Genomic DNA, 23,879 nt, shown 5'->3' with positions numbered 1-23,879 from the left:
CTTTTTCAGTTGAGAGCCCATGTGAAACAGTATAAATACCATGTGGCTTGAGAATGTCAGCACTGCTGCTTTTATACTCACCAACCCTAAATTGCACAGAACAGAAAATCAACAGATTGACCATAACCAAATCACTTAAATCTGCCCAAAGTCTGCTGAAATATGGTGTGTGGTTTTTTTGTTGTTTTTTTTTTTTTTGGTAACATGACAAAGTTTAGTTCCAGTCAGAGGTAAATTTGTTTCATGCTCTCTCAACCATCCTCTGTTCCCACTCCTTCATGGTGATGGATGTGGTACCTGGGCAGAACTCTGTGCTGCCCATGAAAACATCTACCACGGCCTCTGGATGCATGAGAGCCAGCAAACACTTATGCTGACATGAGGGGTTGCAGAGTTCTCAGCATAAGATAACCTTGTAGGCTTTGGTGGACACTCTCCTGACTGGCCTCCCAAACTTTTAAGGCCAGAAGCCAGACTAACTGCTAGCAAAAACGGGGCAAATCCATAGGCTTTCAGGGATGATTTCTACTTCCAGAAGCAGAGGCTTTCACAGAATCACACACAGAATCACCAAGGTTGGAAGAGATCATCAAGTCCAATCAAGTCCAGTCATCAAGTCCAACCTGTCACCACAGACCTCATGACTAAACCGTGGCACCAAGTGCCATGTCCAATCACCTCATGAACACCTCCAGGGATAGTGACTCTACCACCTCCCTGGGCAGCACATTCCACAACTCTCTCTGTGAAGAACTTTCTCCTCACCTCAAGCCTAAACTTTCCCTGGCACAATTTGAGACTGTGTCCTCTTGTTCTGGTGCTGGTTGCCTGGGAGAAGAGAACCAACACCCTCCTGGCTACAACCTCCCTTCAGGTAGTTGTAGAGAGCAAGAAGGTCTCCCCTGAGCCTCCTTTTCTCCAGGCTAAACAATCCCAGCTCCCTCAGTCTCTTTGAACAGGGATTGCTCAAGGCCTCTCCCCAGCCTCGATGCCCTTCTCTGGACACGTTGAAGTGTCTCAATGTCCTTCTTAAACTGAGGGGCCCAGAACTGGACACAGTAGGTGCTGTCTTGGTTATTTCTGTGCACCCAAGGAGCCTAAGAGGCTGGATAATTCAATTAGTTTTCAGAATTGTCTCTTATCATGTGCCTGTGGAAATATTAACAGAACTTCTAGAAACTTCTGTAAAAACCTTGGCTATTTCCTCTCCTTCCAAAACAGCTCTGCTCTAGCATACCTTTTCATTCCTCGGCCTGGACGAATTTCAATCAGTTTGGTCTTAATAGTATGCAAATTACAACAATTAGCATTAATGAAAAATTGAAAGAAAACACCAGGAAGTTTGTGAAAAAATAAAAGTGAATGGTCAGAAGCAAGTACAAAAGGAAGGGAAGGTGCAGAGGTCCTGAAATTACTTGTCCAATATGCACAGTGTTCAAGCACATGCTCAGCTCTCAGCATTCAATTAAAACATTTCTTGCTGTCCCTCTAAAGCAGCACTGCAGGGATTGTCAGGGACTGAAGTTGCAGAAAGGACATATTGAGCGTTAGCAAAAAGCCCAACTACGCACACAGTACTTAACAGGCTTAAAGCCATCACGAGCTGTCTGCCTGAGAAATTCCTCACTCTGGAAGCAATGCTACGCAAATGAAGGTCTTCCAGGAATGCCTGGGAAAGCTTTACTGCAGAAAAGAATGTGGTATCTCTCCAGTTTCCATGGACAATATGGATGATGGAAGCTCTCTGCTTCTTTCTGCAGCCTAAATTAGCTGCTCTGGAAGAAGTAGCAGACTGTCTTCCAAGATGGTCCCCAAACCCAAAATGCCAGTAACAGCTTGACTTCCCCTCACCCTGCCATCACCTTTCGTGGCTCTTCACAGAATTCTTCACCTTTTTTTCCACAGTAAATTACCCTCTGTTTCAAAGTTGCAAAGCTTTAAGGTCAGCCACAGTTTATTCACTATGTAAATATTAACAGGCTGCTTCTGTATTCATTAGGCTCTCAATCTGGGAAAGCATTCGCAGTGCTAGGAGGTAACTACCGTTACTGACTGCTGCTGATCTTGGACCAAGAGTGCCAGAGCAAAGCAGCACCTGCCAAGATCACCCAGGCACAGGGAAGGAGAGCCAGTTTGAGGCTGTTTTTTTCATTTTATTACTAAAAGGAAAGCAAACCTGCAGAAATGGTTCTCTCTATTGGTATCACTGACAATTAACAAGGCAAAACAGGGGGGGAAAAAAATCCACCCTGTAAAACCTTGCAGAGCTGCCAAACCCTATAAATGCAAATTAATCGACAAAGAAGATAAGATAAGCAGAGGCTGGGTGTGCAGCAAGCCTAACAACCCAGTTCTCTGCACAGATAAGGTGAACGTAGCAACATGATCAGGCAAAGAGCTGGAAGTTGAGACTTAAGCGTTTTACGTAAGTAGCATCACAGCAATCTGCCTTTCAGAGCACATGGGAATCCTAAGCTCTGTTCTCTCCTGCAGCACAGATAGCTGAATAAAAGAAATATAAACAAAACCCCTGTGGATGTATACTGATTTAGTGAATCTTGGGAAGATTTGCCTCTGTGCTCTGTTAAAGCAAAGCAGTTTATCCACCTGGGTTAATCAGTCAGATCAACTGAGTTTATGGTCACTTCTGTGTAAAAGGGGAAACCAAAGCAATTGGGACACAGCAGATGTAACTTTATTAGATACATCAATATGCAGAGTATGCTGATGTTTGTGAACTTGTATTTAAAGGTTTAAAAAGAAATCATACCAATGAAGAGTAACAATAAAGACAAACAATTTTAATAACGGTTATATTTTTCAATGCATTTTTATCTGTCCTTCAGATAAACACATACTTACTCACTCATAGCCCCCAGAGCCTTTCATTTACTGAAGAAGATGGGGTTTGCCTAGCTGAAACATGACAGAGGTGAGAGAGGACAAAATCCTATTAAAGTAGTCTCTGACTTGCTAGGTAGCTGGATTCATGCATGAAAGTGCCTTATGCCTAAAACGCTATAGGACTAAGACCTGCCAAAACTGTTTCAAGTACAGGACAGCTCAGTTTACTTATAAACTCAAAGACCAATTTGGGTTGGAAAGGACCCTTGGAGGTCTGTCCTCAAAGCAGTGCCATCCAGCCAGAGAGGTCTGCCATCAAAACCAGGAGACTGCAAAACCAAACCCCACATTTCGTTTTGTAGTCTCTTGTCACTGGCCACATCCTTAAGCACAAAAGTTGTATTAAGAAGGCCTTTGCGAACTTCCTCTCACCGCTTACCTGCAGATATCATTTTCAGGTTCCTCCAGTCCAAACTGGTTATCAAAAGCCAACTGGATTCTGGTGCTCTCCGGGGAGTGCAGCCGCCACGTCAGCAGGAGGTTCCTAGGGTAACTGCTGGGGAAGCGAGGACTGTGGATGCAGCCGTTCCCTGCCACGCTGATGCTCTCTTCTTTTCGGTACAAGTCTGTGAGGTGATTGCTCTCTGTTAGTAGTCACAACTTGTAGAAATTAGTATGTTGCTCCAGTTACAGGAAGGCAAAAAACACAACAGTTTATAACACAGCAGAAATTATTTGCAGTTAAATTCTATAGTAAGTTGAGCCTAGGAGCAGTTTACTATTAAATATGAAGTACAGTGCATTTTCTCTTCATTTACCCCCCCTACAAACAACAAGAACAACAGTGCTCAAATACATGGCCTTTTTATTTTATGATAAATGCATTCTTTTTACACTGATATTAATTACATACTTTTATTCTATTTTGGTTTTAAAACAGAATTTACATTTTAATGAATGCTACAAGCTTGAGAATAATGCAGTGAGACAGAGTGAAGCAAAAAAGATAAACAGACCTGCTGCCCAAAATTTGGTGCTCTGGGGAGAAATGCCCTCTGAACAAAAGCAGCAATAAGAGGCTGGAAGAAAGTAGCTGTGAGTGAGTCTAAGTTTGTTTATTGTGCTTAAGTGTTTCCTCCAGAAGCACGTGTTAGGTCACATTTTGGTTTATTTATATGGTGTGAATCATTTGCTGTTAATGGATCATTAACACAAATTGCTACTCCATGCTTAATACCGACCCAACTGAAGTCAAAAATTGTCCCAGCAATCATTTTATTAATTCAAGGTAATTGGTCAAGTCTTTACTTAATTATAATTTCACAACTTCTGCCTGGGCAAATACTCAATTGCTCCTGAAGTTTTCTTATACTGAGGTAAAGCCTCAGCTACTGTAAATCCCTGGCTCCAAGAATAAGAGGAACTGTGGCAAGATCCAGTTCTCCAGAAGTTAAAATGACTTCTCAGTTGCAGCATGAATTTGCATTGTCCAGATGTTACTGATACTGAAATTTGGCTTCCAGTACCACAGAACTGAAAAGAACTGAAAAGAGCTATTCTTTCATGCACTGACAGCTTTAGCATGATGGAATTTCGAGGATCAGAATTAACCAGCAGATCATGTCAGGGTTTAACTTCCAGTTAAGATGCTCAGATCTGAGCCTCCACCTGTGACACATCTCTCTGTGTCTCCCATGTTGTGTGTAGTGATATTGGACTCAATTCAGTTAATTACAGAGAGATACCTAATGACATTGAAGACACAGCATGATTTTCTTCCTGGCCTCCACAAAGACAGGGAGGTAGAGCAGCACATCCAGCAACCCCCAGCAAAAGTCCCTTAGAAGTTGTACTGTGCCACACAGCCAGCTGCACATGGGTAAGATGAACCCCTTCTCTACATAGCTGGTGGAACCTACACCAGGACAGGTCCTGAGTCAGTCACTCGACTGCACAGATCAAATTTGACAACTGACTGGGAACATGGTTTCATGTAAACACCTAAACTCCAATGTCCTACTCTTAAAAGGAACATCTCCTTCAATACTCTGCTTAATAGAATAGAATAGAATAGAATAGAATAGAATAGAATAGAATAGAATAGAATAGAATAGACCAGGTTGGAAGAGACCTTCAAGATCATCGCCTCCAACCCATCAACCAATCCAACCCACCTAAATAACTAAACCATGGCACCAAGCACCCCATCAAGTCTCCTCCTGAACAACCTCCAGTTCCACTAAAATAATAGATGTAAAAAAATCTTCTTCCAGCTACTCAGAAAGAGCAAAACAGGGAAAAACTTTCCCCACCAAGCCACACTATGAACATTGGGAATACAGAACCAAAGTAAGCAAAGAGCCACAGCCATCTGTCACACAGTAATCAAAGTCTTCTCTCTTAAAATAAAATCTGTTTGACTGAAGCTTTCTAAGGCCTTCATGTAAAGGAAGAAACATATTTGTTTCACAAATGTTCATTGAAAACAGAAACCTAGAGAAAGGCTACAAACTTCATTGTAGGTACATCTATTTGTTATTTTGTTTTTCACTGGTTCCTGGGCATAAATACCTCCCTGCATGTAGCTGTAAGCAAAGTGTGGCTGTGTGTCAGCAGGTCCTTGTATCCTTATGACAGGGTAATAATTCCAGCTTCCAAACAACCTGAAACTTAGAAGTCTGGGTTTCCTGTAAGAACTATCTCCAAAGATTTATTTGTGACATTTTTCTACAATGCCTTCATTCAAGCTGAAACGTTCTCACACATTGAGCCACCCGTTCTTAAGCAAATATAGCCCTGATGCCATAGCTCACAAAGGCCAGAACTAGCCAGTTTTCATTTGTGCTGTGCTGTTCTGACCAATTTGCATTGGAAAAGTTACAATTCAGTCACTTTGCAGTTTTATTGCATTTTCATCAGGAACATTTATACTGAAGCCTGCTTTCTACTTTTAGACACTTCTGTATTTTTTTTCCCCCTCCTAATCTGCGATGATACAAAATGTCCAGCCAACACTTCTGAGCTTCTGCTGAAATGCTGAGGACATTTGGACTCTGAAAATACTCAGTACAACCAAGAGGACAAGATATTTCACAGGACTGTGTCCAAGATGTCCAACAAAAATTTCGATGAAAGCAAATTCTGCACTTTTGAATGAAACCAACATTCCCTACATTAGAACAAAAGTTACTGCAGTAAAATATGTCAGAACTCACCACATACCTCAGAGTTCTTTGCCCTTCTTTCTTGGGCCACAAACCCTTGCCATTTTCCCACTAACAGCACACATTTCACTGAGTGGTTCAATGTGGTTCAAGATTCTGAAGGGTTGCTTTTCCCAGGCAGTCCTGATACAGGCTTTATGCTGGAGTTCTCCACTGCTGAGATTGAAGTGCTAGGGACTGCAATCTATATTTTAAAGGTGCTCATACATACACCCCCAAACCACAAACCTATGCACTTAGCACACCAGCTGAAAAAGTATGCTACCAGCATTACTGTACCCCAAGAAGACAGGCTCTGTCATGGCTTTTTATTTAACTTAAGCTCTGAATCTGTGGGCTCCTCTAACAGCAAGTCAATCACAGCAGAGCAAGATCAGTGCTGAAATGCAATGGCTGGCACAGCTCCACAGTATCCAAGTTGAACAGGTAAATGGAGAAACTGAGCTGCACATGTTCAAAAGTCTGAAAATCAAAGTGACTTGCTACTTCTATCGTGGCAAAAGCAGTACTTATAAAATCCTTATAGAGGACAAGTTGGAGAGAAGCAGGGGGAGACAATACTTTGGCAATATTAAAATAACACTTTAAAAAAATCTATGTCTGCATTTTTTTACATACATTTACATTTATACATGTTTTATATATTTCCATTTTATATACATATGCAAAGTTGGGGACATAAAAGTATTACAGCTTGAAGATATGCCTTTTCCACAAAGGAATAAAGGCTCGAGGTGAGGAGAAAGTTCTTCACAGAGTGATTGGCCATTGGAATGTGCTGCCCAGGAAGGTGGTGGAGTCACAATCCCTGAAGGTGTTCAAGAGGGGACTGGATGTGGCCCTTGAAGCCATGGTTTAGTTAGTCAGGAGGTGCTGGGCGATAGGTTGGACTTGATGATCTCTGAGGTCTTTTCCAACCTTATTGATTCTGTGATTCTATGAATCACACATCCCCTCACTTAGCCAAGAACAGTGGCAAGATCATGGCCAGTTGTAATAAGACTGGTGTTCCCCTCTTTCATTTAATTAAAGAACCAAAGTCACTATTCTGCCAGCAGTCCACACTTTCCAACAACTGCAACATTTCTGTGGCCCTCATCCATTCTATGATTCTATGTTTGATGAGAGTGGATAAAAATGGCACTTCTGTAACTCACATGGGATGAAATGCAACATCATTCAGACCCTTCACCTGACACCACAGTGGACTCTTCAGGAACTCTGAAACAGCTCGATTCCTTCTTACTTCTCTCCCCATGCACTAAATAACCACCTGAAGTGGTGTAGCCAGGACTGTAATCAAAATCACTAGAGTTTTCTAATGGGATTTTCAGTGGGATTTTGCACAATTAACTTGCCCCAACTTGGTCTCTGGAGGTTGGCCCCTCATGAATCATCAAGCATTTGGGAAACATTTGTGGAGATGTGAATAACTTCCGTACTTCTCGCTCTCATCAAATAGACGGGGGGAACTCATGGAAGCCAGACTATTCATGTGGAAGCCATGCTTTTCATGGGGGAAACCAGGAAGAAACCTACTTCAGAAGTGATGTAGGCAAATGGAAAGGCACTGAAACTGTCCCATGTCACAGTGCAACACAATGCAGTACTATACAGTGTCCTGAATGTCCCATACTGACTCTACTCCATAATGCTTTATGGGAGTAAATAAAAGACGACAGTGGGTAATACACAATTACTCAATAGAACATAAAATCATTTCACAAGCAATAAATGTAGATGTTATGTCATAAGGCAAAAGGGCCCTTTAAACTGTACACAGAAAGGGGATATTCTTGATGGCAGGAGCTACAAAGACATCCTTGGACTAGGGGAGGAAAACTATTTCATAAGGAAGATGAGTGGGAAGAAGTTGGGAGACATCCTTTGCACTGAGGCAATTCCCTGCAGAGTCTGCACTGACTGGGAAGCAGCTTGCTCTATATTTTATTTATCTCAACTAATATTTCTTTTCTCTTCCTCTTCATTCTTTTCTAACCACTGATTTTAAACACAATGCTATACATGGTAGTCCAGTTGTCCAAGCTAAAGAAGCTCACATTTAAGTGCTTCAAAGCATCCACATTTTCAGAAGCACTTGCCTCCCTCTTCCTATAAGGAGGGCAGCTGAGTGTCAGACTGGGAACTGGAAAGTTCAGCTCAATGTTCAGAAAATTGTTACTTGTCTCCCTTTCCCTACCATGGGTGCCCAGCAGATCCAATATTTCTCCCTCAGCTAGGGCAAGTTCTCTAAATACTGTGCTGCATGAGCAGCAAGAATCCAAACCAGAAATTTCACCCAGTGTTTACTTGCAAGCTTTAGCAATGTATCAACACATTCTTGTTAAAACTACTCCTGGTCATGACTTACCTGCTACAGAAAGAAGTAAACTTTTATCATCATTATTCAATAAACAATTAATTTCTTCACTAAAATAATAAAAATATCTCAAACCTGAAAAAAACCTAAAGGCAATTACTACTTGCTAATAACTAATATAAGGTTTCTGGAATTGTATTCTCAATTCTTTAGGTGTTAGCCCACATCTAAGTTTGCTTCTTTGTAGAAGTAGTCACCTCAACAACCTTGATACAGCAGTAGAGGCTGAAAAGCACAATATCATATTGTGACATGCTTTATGACAAGCAATACGCCCTCCTCAATCCCATGGAGCACAATCTGATGAGTTTATCCTCTGCTTCAGCTGAAAAGTGAATTCCTGGAAACCATATGAAGTTTTACCACTTGTGAAACTATTTGTTGTTTCAGGAAAGGACCTTGGGAGTTTGCACGTTGGAGTTTTCCAGCTATAACTCTTCTCCCTCATGACTGCTGTCTTTGAAACAAATACAGCAGGCAATGGTTTGCCACCAGTTTTTAAACAAATGAGATAACCTTCAGGGAGAATAAAAGTGCTTCAGTTCCTTCAGCTGAAAATTAGCCTGATCTAAATAGCTGAATCCACAGAGTGAGAAGCAAAGAACAGTAAAAACATTTTCTATTCCAGGCTACAAATCAGTTCATCCTGGGGACAGGCATGCCAAGCAAGCTGTAATTATGGCAGCTTGCTCAGATATTCTTTTGTTGGTTTTGTTTTTTTTTAATTCTTATTACACAATCACAGAATCAGCAAGGTTGGAAGAGATCTCAAAGATCCTCAAATCCAACCTGTCGCCACAGACCTCATGACTAAACCATGGCACCAAGTGCCACATCCAATCCCCTCTTGAATACCTCCAGAGATGGTGACTCCACCACCTCCCTGGGCAGCACATTCCAAAGGTTAACAACTCTCTCAGTGAAGAACTTTCTCCTCACTTCGAACCTAAACTTCCCCTGGTGCAGCCTGAGACTGTGTCCTCTTGTTCTGGTGCTGGTTGCCTGGGAGAAGAGACCAACACCCTCCTGGCTACAACCACCCTTCAGGTAGTAGTAGAGAGGAATAAGGTCTCCCCTGAGCTGCACCTTCTCCAGGCTAAGCAACCCCAGCTCCCTCAGCCTCTCCTCACAGGGCTTGTGCTCGAGGCCTCTCCCCAGCCTCATTGCCCTTCTCTGGACACATTCAAGTGTCTCGATGTCCTTTTTAAACTGAGGGGCCCAGAACTGGACACAGTAGATTTATTTGTTTTATTCCTCCACCCTTCTGCAATAAATGGAAACTTTATTTGTTATTCATAAGTTTCTGTGTAAACCAGAGGAAAAGATGACAGAGTTCATGGACAAAATAGTGTAGTACATAGCTGGCCACAGCTTGATGGGAAGATAAAAAGCTGTAAAATTCATTTGCCTTGTTAAAAATACTTTTTGTTAAGGGACTATAAACAATAAACTTCAACTGAAGTCATGAAAACATCACATTTCTGCCTTCTAATGAAGAAAATAATACTACATGATAGGACCTCTCTTAGACCTATCTGTCATTTCATATATAGAAGCCTAACACAGCTAGGAGAGCTCCACTCCCACCATGATTCAGCAGTAGTTGTCCAGAAAGGCAGATAAGGGAGGTAAAGGGTTGGGATTGCTAGCAATGAAAGAGGAATAGCACAACCCTGGCTGGGCTAAAAATTGTAAATCCTCTCTTATGGAGGCACTAAGCTGATAAAATAGTCATTCTTCTATGAGAGTGTATTGGGCCAGTAGATCCAGTCCAAAGCATTACTTCAGGTTTCTTTAAGCTTTACACAGCTTCAGTAGGCCTATTTATTTCAAGGAGACTACAAAGTAACCTACGGTTAAACTCATGCTTAAGAAGTGTGATGGATCGAGGCCCAAATAAGAGAGCAGCGTTTTAACATCACTGTGTGTTACTTTTCACTTAGCAACCAAGCCTAATGACTCTCAGTTTGGTTGGCCTGACACTGAACTTCAAAGAATCAGCTTCAAGTAACTGCTCCTTCTCTTTATCAAGAGGCCCTTTCTTTTCATCAGGAGCATGAAGGATACTCCAGGCATCACCAGAGGTCCAATCCAAAGCATGAGCTGTTCTGCCACTGAGGTGATATCAAAAGATGGTGTGTGCACGTTCAGCCAAATTCAGACCACTAAATTCTCTCTGAATCCCTGAGCTGTGTGGAGATCTTTGCTAGAATAATATGTCTTGTGTCTATCTAGGATATATCAAGGCAGTGAAAATTTGAGCTATAATGGAAAGATGAAAAATCAGCTAGTGCAGAATACCAGTACAGACTGTGTCAAAGAATGAAAAAGCCCCGGTCATGCAAAATTCAATTCAGAGCCATCACCTATTTGATAAGAGAATGGTTAGTAGTCTGTCTGTGCTTCTGTGCAGAGCAGCCCCATGAGTCTTAGCATTACACAGTCAATCTATGGTTGAACAAGACATCAGCAAAGACCACTCATGAGAATATTAATGGGCAACTGATAAGGAATTCCATTCATGAAAGTTGTAGAGATGGCCTGTTACAATGCTTCTCCTTTTAGTAAGCATCATTTTATTTGCATTTATTTGTACTCTGGAATGGTCACCATCCTAACTAGGTTTTGAATGCAGTACTGAAGAAACAGTTCCAAAATGAAGAACAAGCTAGACTGCATTTTGGTGGGATGAAGGCTCTTTCTTTTTTCCCTTTGGTGAGTGCCTTGCTCAGACTTCCACAGATGAATACTGAGAAAACAATTCCTTACTTACTTTTATGGCAATAACAAACTCTGTGATGTTTGCTTTCTGCAGTGACTTGTATTACTTGCCTTTATTTGACTTCTTGATAGACATTTTGTTTTATAGTAAACAACATGCTGAATGCCTTATATTAAAGCAAAAGTGTCTACAGAAAAGTCACATATGTTAGGCCAAGAGATAAACAGCTTTGCTATCTGCTAGTTTGTTTATGGGTGGTAGTGTTGCAATACAGCTCTGTTGGACTCTTAAACTAATACCAAACTGAATGTATTTTTCCCTTAGAATTCCATAATTAAGTATGAAAAAGGAAAATGTGAATATCAAGAATGTGCAGCACTGGTTAGGCCACACGTTGAGTACTGTGTCTAGTTCTGGGCCCCTCAATTTAAGAAGGACATTGAGACACTTGAATGTGTCCACAGAAGGGCAGTGAGGCTGGGGAGGGTTTTGGAGCACAAGCCCTATGAGAAGAGGCTGAGGGAGCTGGGGTTACTTAGCCTGGAGAAGAGGAGGCTCAGGGGAGACCTTATTGCTGTCTACAGATACCTGAAGGGAGGTTGCAGCCAGGTGGGGGTTGGTCTCTTCTCCCAGGCAACCAGCACCAGAACAAGAGGACACAGTCTCAAGCTGCACCAGGGGAAGTTTAGGTTCGAGATGAGGAGAAAGTTCTTCACAGAGAGAGTTGTTAGCCTTTGGAAGAGGCAGCCCAGGGAGGTGGTGGAGTCACCGTCCCTGTTCAACAGAGGATTGGACGTGGCACTTAGTGCCATGGTTTAATAGTCATGAGGTCTTGGGTGGCAGGTTGGACTTGATGATCTTTGAGGTCTCTTCCAACCTTATTGATTCTATGGTTCTATGATTGTAATGATGAGGAGGAAGACTAATAGAAAGAACCCCATGATCATGTGACTAAAATTACATAAAAAACATACATGAGAACACATGAGAAACATGAACACATGAGAAACTGAGAAAAAGTAAAGAGGGAAATAACTCTCTTGGTGCTGCTAAGAGCTTAAAAGAAACCTGAAAACTGAAGTAGATTTTTGCAGTGGGTACCAACACCTTCATGAGAAGCCTAGTGCATAGCAAGCTGGTGTAGTGCCTTGGACGAGATGATGGCAGACACAATAGCTGTTAAGCATGGGTGTTAACACTGAACTTTGTATCACACTGTTTTGTAAAGCACTAGACCATTATGCACTTAGGTGCTCCAAATTTTACTGCTTAGAGGGTGGCTTTAAGTAAGCAGAACTTTGAGAAGCTTCCTTCAAATCCTCTTGATGTGATGAAAATACACTCCTTTTCCAATTTCTTGTCATTATTTTCCTAATTCTTATGGCTATGCAAGGACATTTTTTCCTCAGAAGTCTGGGATGGCTCAAGTCTTAAAAGTGAATTTGTTTCAACATATTATTTTAGAAACTGTTTTGGTCAAGCCCTTCTAAGACTCAAAGTGCTGCAGAATTTTCCTTAAAGAAAGAAAAACGTTGATAAAAAGATAGAATCTAGTTAAGGGGGGAAAGGCTTCTTGTGTTAAACATATTGTAGCAGATAGACAAGTAATTACTGAGTGGAGGGTTGTGCATTAGAACATTAGGCAGTAAAAGAAGCAGCTGTCTCAAAAGACAAATCAAAGCAATTTTCTCTTGTAACGTTGAGCCTCCTGACCCTTGATGTCAGCATAGAAGATCCAAAATCTCTGTTAAGCAAGTGAAAGGTCGCTCCTAATAATGGAAAGCCTGGCAATAGTGTTCTAGCAGACATCGTTTCCTTGAACTGAATTTGCCATGTGCCTGCTTTTAAGTCTTAGAGTCTGTATATCAACTGACTGTACAAAGATAAAATGGGATATTTCAGTCCCTTTAAAGCAGGTGTGTTAACGACCTGAGTACCTCAAAGTTAGCTAGCTCTCTAAAAACCTCATCAGTAGATCTCACTGTACTAAAATGATTGCCAGCAGTACTTCCCTTTTTCTGTAGTAGCCTAACAGCTAAATCTTTTCAAATAAAATAGGAGCCTGTACTGCAATTCTTCTACCTGTTTGAGAGAATTCAGATCACTCTGCCTTCTTTCAGGGGATGGATGGGTTCTCCATGCTGCTTCAAACGCAGGTTGTCCATTTTCCATGAAACAGAGGTAAAATGCAGAAGCAGTTTTTGGATCAAGTAAAGGATAAAAGTAAAGATCCAGGAGATTTTCTGCTTTCTGATCTAAGGCACACTGTCCTGTCTCTGATAGTTTAGACCAGAGCACATCATGGCTCCCTTTTTGTCTCCGTGGCTCACATTTCTTCTGCAGGAAACCACAGCGCTGGGGCAAAGAGGGCAGTAAACATTGAGATCTTTTCTCAGCATGGAGGCAGAACACATCTAGGGCCACAGGGATGGCTTTCCAGTGTTTAGATAAAACCCCTGTGATGAGAAACACAGCACTGGGGCAAAGAGGGCAGTAGATATTGAGATCTTTTCCCAGCAAGGAGGCAGAATGCATCTAGGGCTACAGGGGATGGCTCTTCAGTGTTTAGCTAAAACCCCTGTGTTGAGAAACATTTCCCCAGTTTGGAAAGCAATTTAAGTCATACATACTGAAAGTACTGAAAGTACAGAAGATCATTCCTGTAAGTGCTTAGGATTTTCTCTGGAGGTTTGACATCTGAACACTGCAGAGCTGTCATGTGGATAGATACTGCAATTTAACAAAGTTTCCAGGCACATCCGTAAAATTCTTGGCTGTGGTCTTCTTTTACTGTTATGATCTTGCACCAAAGGATCATCTAGAGATTTTTTTATGATCTTGCACCAAAGAACAAAAATACATGTGGTGAAAGAGAACTCATTCACTGTCAACATAGAGAGATCAGTGTCTGGGAAGATGATGCCGGTGCACATTAGCATGGCACACAAGCTCAGGAGTTGCTGTGCCACATGCAGCAACAATCTCTCACACCAGCACAGCCACATCCTGATCACTAAGCCAAAAAAAAAAGTAATTGGAAATGAAGCTGTCTCTAAAGGCTCAATTTACACATACCAGCCTCCCAAGTCCTTTCTGGAAAAACAGCTGTTTGGCTGGTTACCAAGAAGAAGTGATTGGAAGCATTCCTTCTAGGCTGTGTGCGGGTGTTTGACAAAAATAAGAGAGGAGTCTAAAAAGTTGTGGAGCTAAGCTACCACTCGGGCTCCATTCGTAGGGCTGCTCCACGAGGCCTTGCTGCAGCCATCCCACCTGCACTCAGCCCCAGCAAACAGGGCGTCCTGCACAACTGGCTGAGCTGCAGTGGCTCTGCAGTGAGGTTAAAGATGTCAAGTAGTGACATCTTTAGTGACATTTACTTCCAGTTGTGGAATTTACCAGTTACAGAGTGGCACTTGCTGCATGAGTTGAGTCATAAAGTGCAGAACTTTGCTCTCTCATTGCAGTGCCCAACACCAGAAGGGCAACATGAAGCATAACAGAAAGCAAATTTTAAAAAATGCCAAACAGCATAAAAATTCAGATGGGTAAAGATTGAGAGAGGTGATTCTGCCCCTCTACTCTGCTCCTGTGAGACTTCACTTGGAGTACTGTGTCGAGGCATGGGACCCCCAGCATGAAAGAGACATAGACCTGCTGGACCGGGTCCAGAGGAGGACCATGAAGATGATCAGAGGGCTGGAGCATTTCTCCTATGAAGTACAGCCTGAAAGAATCAGGGCTGCTCAGTCTGGAAAAGACTCAAGAAAGACCTTATAGCTACATTTCAGTATCTGAAGGGGACCTACAGGAAGGCTGGGGAAGGATAGGAGGGCTTGTAGCAATAGGACAAGGGGCAGTGATTTTGAACTGAAGCAGGGTAGATTTAGGTTAGACAGATGGAAGAAGTTCTTTACTATGAGAGTGGTGAAATACTTGGAACAGGTTGCTCAGGGATATGGTTGAGGCCCTGTCCCTGGAGACATTCAAGATCAGACTTGATGTGGCCCTGGGCAGCCTGATCTAGTTGGAGGTGTTCCTGCTCACTTCAGGGGGGTTAGACAAGATGACCTTTCAGAGTCCCTTCCAACCCAATGCAATCTGTGAACTTGTGAATCTGTCAGAACTGTTACATTACAGGTCTCTGTTTAACATTAGACACCTCACTGTTTTTGCTCCCTGAACCTAATATCTGCGTCATCAACTTTGTGGCGGTTGGAGATACTGATCAACATTGTGTTGTGCACCACTGGGACAATGTGAGAGATACCCTCTCCTCTGGAAAGTTTACAGCTCACAAGATAAAAGATGGAAGAATTAGAAAGTCCAGAGAAGCTTTATTGATATCATTCAGCAATACAGTGATGGGACATATTCTTACAGATTTTTATTCCACAGCCCTCACTGGGCAATGCTCCTAGAAAACCAGGTATTGATCTTTACTCAGAAGCTGCCTAGATGGGATGGGAAAACAACAAATAGTATTTTAATCTTTTTAAAATTACTTTTCCATTTTCTAGCCAATTATATCACAATAAAATGAAGATGTTCATGGAGGTTTCCTTCCTGAGAGAAGGGGTTTCTGTCTATTTCGCTCATTAAGTAAGTTCCACCTCACACACTTTCAGCTGACAAACGTGTGATCAGAGCAGGCCTATGACTTTCTTCTGCACATGCTCCCAAATCTTTTGTTTCCCTACTCTTAGTTTTGCTAAGATAGAGCCACAACAGATACTGTATGAACAGATGAAAATACCTTAAAACCTGTGTGGAGGAAACGATATTCATGACCCTGTTAAGACTCCATGGGGAGCAGACATTATGTATATTTATGTCCTGAACAGGGATGATTATACTGTTGGCAAATCAAAAAGTAATTAAATAATTCTTCACTTTCATGGCCCTTCAATGCACTCTCACTTTTAAACAGGGAACTGGAGTCCCCTGGGTAGCACACTGTAGGCAAAGCCGAACTTCAAAGTTGTCCTTTGACTGTGGATTCAGTGAAACGTTTGACAGGAGAAGAATTGAGCAGTTACAATGATAAATTCAGCCATCTTCAGCTCCAGATCTTGCCAGAAGGAACATGAAGGAGCACATTTCACTCCTCTAACTTTCAGAAGACACATGAGATGATGTAATATTAACTAGCAGACACCACCAGCACCATTATCACATCAAAGCTGTCAGAGATACATGGTGAAGCAACCAATTGCCCCTACCATGCTGAAAGCTTACTGCTGTGGAGAAATGACTGTGGGTGTCAGGACAGAGGATTTAAAGGAGAAACCTCAGGCTCTGCCGTACTCACCTTGATCTATACTGCATATCAGAAAAGTAAAGAAGCACACAATGGTTGTACAGCAGGTGGCTGGGCACCAGACAGGACTTCTGTGCTTGCCTCAGGTATGAACACAGTAGATGTCTGGGAGCATATGAGCCCCAGAACATGGAGACCAATGCCAGGCCACCAAGGCTTGTAGCCTGAAAGCAGGCCTGAGGTCAGAAGATCCACCCTTCACCTTTGTTGGCTGGGGATGTCAAAGGGAACTATTTCACTGCTGTCTCCCCCCAGCTCTGCTATTGTATTGACGTTGCACATATATGTGAATACCATGCACTGAGGTTCTTGACCACTAGAAAGATCCAGCTGTATGTTGGCTACTTAACACATCTTTGAGCAGCTGTTTGGATGGAGAGACATCTGATAAGAGGCTTATGTGACTGAGATAAAAAGAGTGAGAAAGTCCAATAAATGCAGTCCTCTCACCTCATTAAAATTTGTGAGCACCCTATAGCAGAGCTATTGAATGGAGACAGAGACATACTGCACCATTTCCTTGGAAAACTTTTTCCACACTAATGCTTGAAATGCAAAAGGCTACCTTGGCACTCTATGGACTACCCAAACAAAATTACTTTAACTCAGTTATCTTTGCATTTTTTCATGGCATCTAGGATCACAGTTCAGGAAGGAAAAAAAAGATAGCATCACAGAATCACCAAGGTTGGAAGAGACCTCAAAGATCACCAAGTCCAACCTGTCACCACAGACCTCATGACTAGACCATGGCACCAAGTGCCACATCCAATCCCCTCTTGAACACCTCCAGGGATGGTGACTCCACCACCTCCCTGGGCAGCACATTCCAATGGGTAACAACTCTCTCCGTGAAGAACTTTCTCCTCACCTCAAGCCTAAACTTCCCCTGGTGCAGCTTGAGACTGTGTCCTCTTGTTCTGGTGCTGGTTGCCTGGGAGAAGAGACCAACTCCCTCCTGGCTATAACCACCCTTCAGGTAGTTGTAGAGAGCAATAAGGTCTCCCCTGAGCCTCCTGTTCTCTAGGCTAAACATTCCCAGCTCCCTCAGCCTCTCCTCATAGGGAGAGTGCTTGAGGCCTCTCCCCAGCCTTGTTGGCCTTCTCTGGTCGCATTCAAGTGTCTCAATGTCCTTCTTAAATTGAGGAGCCCAGAACTGGACACAGTACTCAAGGTGTGGCCTAACCAGTGAGGAGTACAGGGGCACAATGACTTCCCTGCTTCAGCTGCCATCAGTCCATCTCTACATATAACAAAACCATAATGTATGATGCTAGGGTTCAATTTGTACTAGACACAAACAACCTTGAGCCAGATGTTAGCAGCTTTGACACCAAACAAGAAAGTTAAATTCCCCATAGTTCTGCCTAAAACTGTGCTCTGGTCAGTTTTCACCAAAAAAAGACAAACAGTAAATGTTCTTTTATTGCTTTTGAAGCTCAGAAGTAACAGCCACAGGCCCCTTCACTCTTGCCAGGTTGAACCCTTGCCCAAAAGAGGAAGAATGCTAAAGTTCACGTGTTTGAAACGAGAAAGAAAAGCAAAGCCTTCAGCTTGGCAGAACAGATCTGAAAACAGGCTTAATGGCAGATTTGGTGTCAAAATTGTATTTTTATGCTTTCTATTTTTTGGAAATAATTCCAGAGACCTTTTTTTCCCCCTCATTGTTTGTTTGCACTTCCAATCTACTTTAGCCATTCTGATGAGTTTATCTCAGCCTTTTCCATGGAAACCACGGAAGGATAGTCCACCAAAGGATAACATTTTAAACCTTTCCTGGTTTCAGGAGCTCAGAAGTCCTGCTTTAACAGAAGACACTCAAGAGTACTCAGTAAGATGGAATGGCAACAACTATTTTCAGGTTCCCTAGGGTGAAATATTATGGTTTTCTTTATAGCTTAGAGTGTAATTAAGAAAAACACCCACAACTATGACCTTGAACATCTTCTAGTATAAACTATAATTAAATAAGTGATATCTTTGGTAAATAACAGCTGCACGGTGTGTTACTAAAATCAGCTGTGAGTAGTGCTAGTGTGTTATTTAGACAGCTCTGCACTACTGTCCTATCAGTTGCCAGCCTCTGTTGATTTACTTGATCTAAAGTCATTAATTTTTGTATTCTCAGGGTGTTGTCTCACAACAGCTCCACCTTTCTCAGACCTTCACTTCTGATTTGTCACTGAAACCAACTTCCTAGATTGTAAACCTTATGAGATGTTATGAACACTGATTTGCTCCATGCTCAGCTCAGATTTGTCTTCTGCTTGCAGCTCAAGCTGGTCAGCTCAAAGACTAATGAAATGCTGGACTCAGCTATGGTGGAAGGGGAGCAGAGATCAGCTTATGGAAGTTGTAGGAGCATGAAGGGAACCACACTGAGACATTTCACCCCATCTCCTTTCCACACAACCAAATTCGCCAAACCACTCCTTGCCCTTTCAGTGCACAAACCATGGGTCAGCATTTTGGAGCCACTGCCCTCACTGTGCTCCTCAAAAGCATCATGGCAACAAATGGGAAGGAGCATGCTATGGCATGGACTGCCCACATCCACACTCCCTCTCTGAATACCAGGTCAATACATACTGTAAAAATGCACACTGACTAGTGCAAACACTACTGAGATCTTTGCAGCAAATATCTGGCAAGGAGAAGGCACCTCTCCCTCTCTCCCTGGCTGGGTGCAGCAGGGTCAGGGCTGGCACTCACTGGCAGAAAGCAGTGCAGGAAAACCTAAAATCCCAGCAGACCCACAGGTCCCAGCCTGCCAAGGGTTTGTCTGATACACAGCTGTAAGGCAAAGGCAGTGAATTTTCCTGATTCATTCACTTTAATTAAGGGACTGGTAATCCCCCACCTGCCAATTCAAGTCCACCCATATACACATTTATTTGGTTATTTAATGCATAAAGACTAAAATAAAATGCCTTTTTGTTGTTGTTGATCCTACTTTTTAATGGATGCAGAGAAGCATTCTGTCAAGAAAGAAACAAATGCTCCAGTAAACCCATCTCAATGGACAATTTATTTCTTCAATGCAGCATTTAAGTGATAAAGAAAGAATAAACATAAAATTCTCCTAAGAAATAAAAGGAAAACACCCTCAAAAGCCACTTTCCAAGGCATATTAGGATGCTAATAAACTCCTATCAGACACTTACAAATGAAGCTCACTCACCAAATTTATTTTCATAAAGCATTAAGACAGCCTAGAAACAGATCACCTCCTTGCATAAATCATCAGCATCCTTACAGTGATTAAAGCTGTTTATATCAGCTGAGGATCTGACCAGAGTAACAGATGAAAAGGGAAAGAAAAAAAACCAACAACCCCAAACTTTAAAAGCAGGATGTAGAATGTGAGAAGAAGTAAATGCCCAGTGCAGTGATACATTAAACTTGTGAGAAAGTGAACTAAATCATCTCATAGAGATATCAGGGAAAATGCAAGGTGTGCCTCTCCAAGCTATTAATTAGAATTGAAGAGATAAGAAATGCTATTCATTCAAAGGCTTAGATGGGGAGGGGAAGATTCCTATTTATATCAAAATGCTGAGTTCTTTGATCCAAAGGAAAGCATTTCATTTTCGTGTATTTCTAATCTGGAGGTGCTGGAGCGTGTCCAGAGAAGGGCCACAAGAATGATCAGAGGGCTGGAGCCCCTCTCCTGTGGAGACAGGCTGAGGGAGTTGGGACTATTCAGTCTGGAGAAGAGACAGCTCTGAAGAGACCTTATTGTGGCCTTTCAGTATATTAAGGGGGCCTACAAGAAAGCTGGGGAGGGACCTTTTAGGGTGCCAGAGAGTGACAGGACTAGGGGGAATGGAACAGAAATAGAAATGGATAGATTCAGATTGGACATCAGGAAGAAGCTCCTCCCCATGAGGGTGGTGAGGCACTGGAACAGGTTGCCCAGGAAGGTGGTGGAAGCCCCATCCCTAGAGGTTTTCAAGGCCAGGCTGGATGTGGCTCTGAGCAACCTGATCTAGTGTCAGGTGTTCCTGCCCATGGCAGAGAGGTTGGAACCAGATGATCCTTGAGGTCCCTTCCAACCCTAATTCTATGATTCTATTGCAAGACACCAATTTTTTTTTGTCATTGCTGAATTATCTTCTGGACATAAAAGTAAGGGCCAAATGCAGCCAGTTCTGTGAATTCATGCACTACCTGTCACATTTTTAGTGGGGTTATAATTTGCTGAGTCAGGAAAGCACCCTTGAAAGTCTCACACAGCTGCATTGGGGACTTTCATATGACCCAAGAGAAAACCAACTCATCAACTAGTGCAAATCAGTACTGTTCAGATGACTAAAATGGACCTGGCCTGATTTATTGTCCTGGAGCTGAACAATAAACACGCAGCAAAGCCAGCTGTTCTTTGTCAGGAGAGAGCAAAGGAAAACAGCCCTTTATTAAGACTCAGTGATCATTGCCTTCATCCACACAACATAATTCCTGTTATGTTTTTTTTTAATTTCCTGGTCACACCTTTTAGACAAAATTTACACTACTGCACAGAAAGGTACAACACAGATCTTGAAGTAAGACTTTGACATTAAAATGCATAGCGCAGCATTAATAAAATTACTCAGCTGCTATACATATTAGAATAGAACAAAATTAACCAGGTTGGAAATGACCTTCGAGATCATCAAGTGCAACCTATTATCCAGCACTATCCAGTCAACTAAACCATGGCACCAAGCACTCCATCCAGTCTCTTCTTAAACACCTCCAGTGATGGTGACTCCACCACCTCCCTGGGCAGCCCATTCCAATGGCCAATCACTTCCTAACATCCAGCCTAAACCTCCCCTGGCACAGTTTGAGACTGTGTCCTCTTGTTCTGATGCTGGCTGCCTGGGAGAGAAAACTAACCCCCACCTGGTTACAACCTCCCTTCAGGTAGTTGTAGATGTCAATAAGATCTCCTCTGAGCCTCCTCTTCTCCAGGCTAAGCAACCCCAGCTCCCTCAGCCTCTCCTCATAGGGCTTGTGCTCCAAACCCTTCCCCAGCTTTGTTGCCCTTCTCTGGACACCTTCCAGCAACTGAACATTTTTCCTGAACTGAGGGGCCCAGAACTGGACACAGGACTCAAGGTGTGGCTTAACCAATGTTGAGTGCAGAGGCAGAATGACTTCCCTGCTCCTGCTGGCCACACTATTCCTGATACAGGTGTGGATGCCATTGGCCTTCTTGGCCACCTGGGTGCACTGCTGGCTCATGTTCAGCTGCTGTCAACCAGTACCCTCAGGTCCCTTTTTGCCTGGCCACTCTCCAGCCTGTGCTGTGAATTTTTTAAAATGAGTGTAATCTTTTGAACATTCTGTTACTGACATAAACATGTAGATAGTTTCAGGCCCTTAATTAAAAATTCACCTATAATCTTGTAAATAGTAGATTCTTAGGCATCATATTTGACTTCATTGTTGTTTTGTTTTGTTTCTTTTCTCCTTGGTTCATCTGAAATATTTCCATACAGTACTGAAAGGACTACTTTTGAGAAGCAAGTCATGAAAGTAATGCCAGCTAGTCATTACAAGCCTAGGAATCAATTCAATATGTGTTGAGTTCTCCTCATCCTCCAAATACAGGCTGCTGCTTACATCAAGATGCAAAATTATCAGTTAGTCAAATAACAGTTAGTCAAGAAATCCAAGGGAAGAAGGAGACAGCTCGAAAGGAGAAAGGAAAAAAAGGTTTGGATGAGATGACTCCAAAAATATCACAATGGCAACAGCACTTTGATATAAGTAATATTAAAAGGGCAAAAGATAAGTCAAGTGCAGGTTTGAAATAGAATAGAATAGAATAGGATAGGATAGGATAGGATAGGATAGGATAGGATAGGATAGGATAGGATAGGATAGAATAGACCAGGTTGGAAGAGACCTTTGAGATCGTGTCCAACCCATCATCCAACACCACCTAATCAACTAAACCATGCAACCAAGCACCCAAATTAGACAAGCAATGAAAAGAGAAATTTCAAATTTGAGGATTTCTTTTTAGTTGAGGTCGAACAGCAGGGATGGAGGAAAAAAGTTTGCAGAGAATGAGTTTCTACCAGAACATAATGCACAGCTGGTTATGAGGAAGCCTGCAGACTGTATTTTCTCTCAGACACTAAAGGAGCAAGACGTAAAGACTGTCAAAGCATTTGACGTTACCATAAATATCTAAGGTTAGTGGAAGGACATTAAAAGGCACCACTCTCCAAATTCAATAGTGGCAGATAAGAGAAGGGAATTTCCTTGGCTGTTGGAAAAGATAAAAGACATTAGCATCATCATAGTGGAGCAGTATTATTTGTATACAGTAACTTCCAGCAAGCTGTGACCAAAGCTCTGTTACGGCAGGTGATGAATATAAAGGGAAACAGACTCTAGCCCTAATAGGCTATGTATTGAATAGATATCACCAAGGGAATCTAAATTATCTTGGGATTCAGACAAAATTCACAATTCAGAGGGAATGAACACTGGATTGCTTTATCATGAGAATCAATACATTTGTCATTACTCATATTCTTCATAACTGCAATTGTGGCTAGATCAAATAATACCTCTTGGCCATCATACTTGTACTACAATTCTGGCAGAACTGGATTTCTGAACTCCATCAACACTTAACATAAAACTTCTGTCTCTCTTCTTAGGTGCCTGGGAGCATTGAATCTCCTGCAAGACTTCACCCTCCATGTTCTGCCATACTTCACATCCAGGAGGTCCCAAACACATACTAGCTGAGTATAAACTACTCCTGATCCTGTGTTTATAAGAGCAAATTGCAACAGCTTTTTATCAGGCACTTCATGGAGCACTGTGTACTGTGATAGAAATCAAAATGTTGATGGTTTGAATTTCTCTACATGCACAATAATATATTCACAGCCATTTTTTGGAGAATCTGCACACACAGCTAAGACATTTCTGCATGCATGCCTCTGGTAATTTTTTTTTCCCCTAAATGAGCAAGTCTATGATTAAATTATAATAGTTTTCTACATGGCTTTCTTAATGTTTAGACTGATTGATAGAATATATTTTACTCCACTTGAAAAAGCTCTCTTACTGAAAGTAAATAGTGATTAAAGAAAGCATAAACATTGCTTCAGTCAGAAGTAAAGCTCCTTCAGCTACTTTTGTAGCAACTACAGAAAGAAGCAACAGAGACAGGGTGCTGTTATGGCACAGAAACTGTTTGTGGCACAAGGATTTTTTAAGTGTCCTCATATTTTCACAGGAAGTAGACTAGGCCTGGATCTCAGTATGTTTTATTATCCCCCCTCACTGCCATTGCCAGATTGAATAAAAGAAACCAAGCAAACAGAAACTGAAAAAAAAAAAGCTCAAACCATGATCAAGTTGCAATTAATTACTGTGAAA

The 23,879-nt window shown here is 42.1% G+C and overlaps 1 protein-coding gene across 3 annotated transcripts in view; it reads right to left on the bottom strand.

The window, feature by feature from the left end:
* PDGFD (platelet derived growth factor D) overlaps positions 1-23,879 on the bottom strand; it is a 147,217-nt gene that overhangs the window by 53,128 nt on the left and 70,210 nt on the right. For 2 of the 3 annotated variants that reach the window (XM_009896775.2, XM_054164610.1), the window contains exon 2: positions 3,284-3,488. In XM_009896775.2, the coding sequence (XP_009895077.1) occupies positions 3,284-3,488 (205 nt within the window). The remainder of the gene's footprint in view (positions 1-3,283; positions 3,489-23,879) is intronic. The other variant, XM_054164609.1, reaches the window with a different exon arrangement.

This window comes from Dryobates pubescens, chromosome 10 (genome assembly GCF_014839835.1).
Source record: "Dryobates pubescens isolate bDryPub1 chromosome 10, bDryPub1.pri, whole genome shotgun sequence".
In the NCBI taxonomy this organism is placed as follows: domain Eukaryota; kingdom Metazoa; phylum Chordata; class Aves; order Piciformes; family Picidae; genus Dryobates; species Dryobates pubescens.
This window is presented reverse-complemented; position numbering and strand designations above follow the sequence as displayed.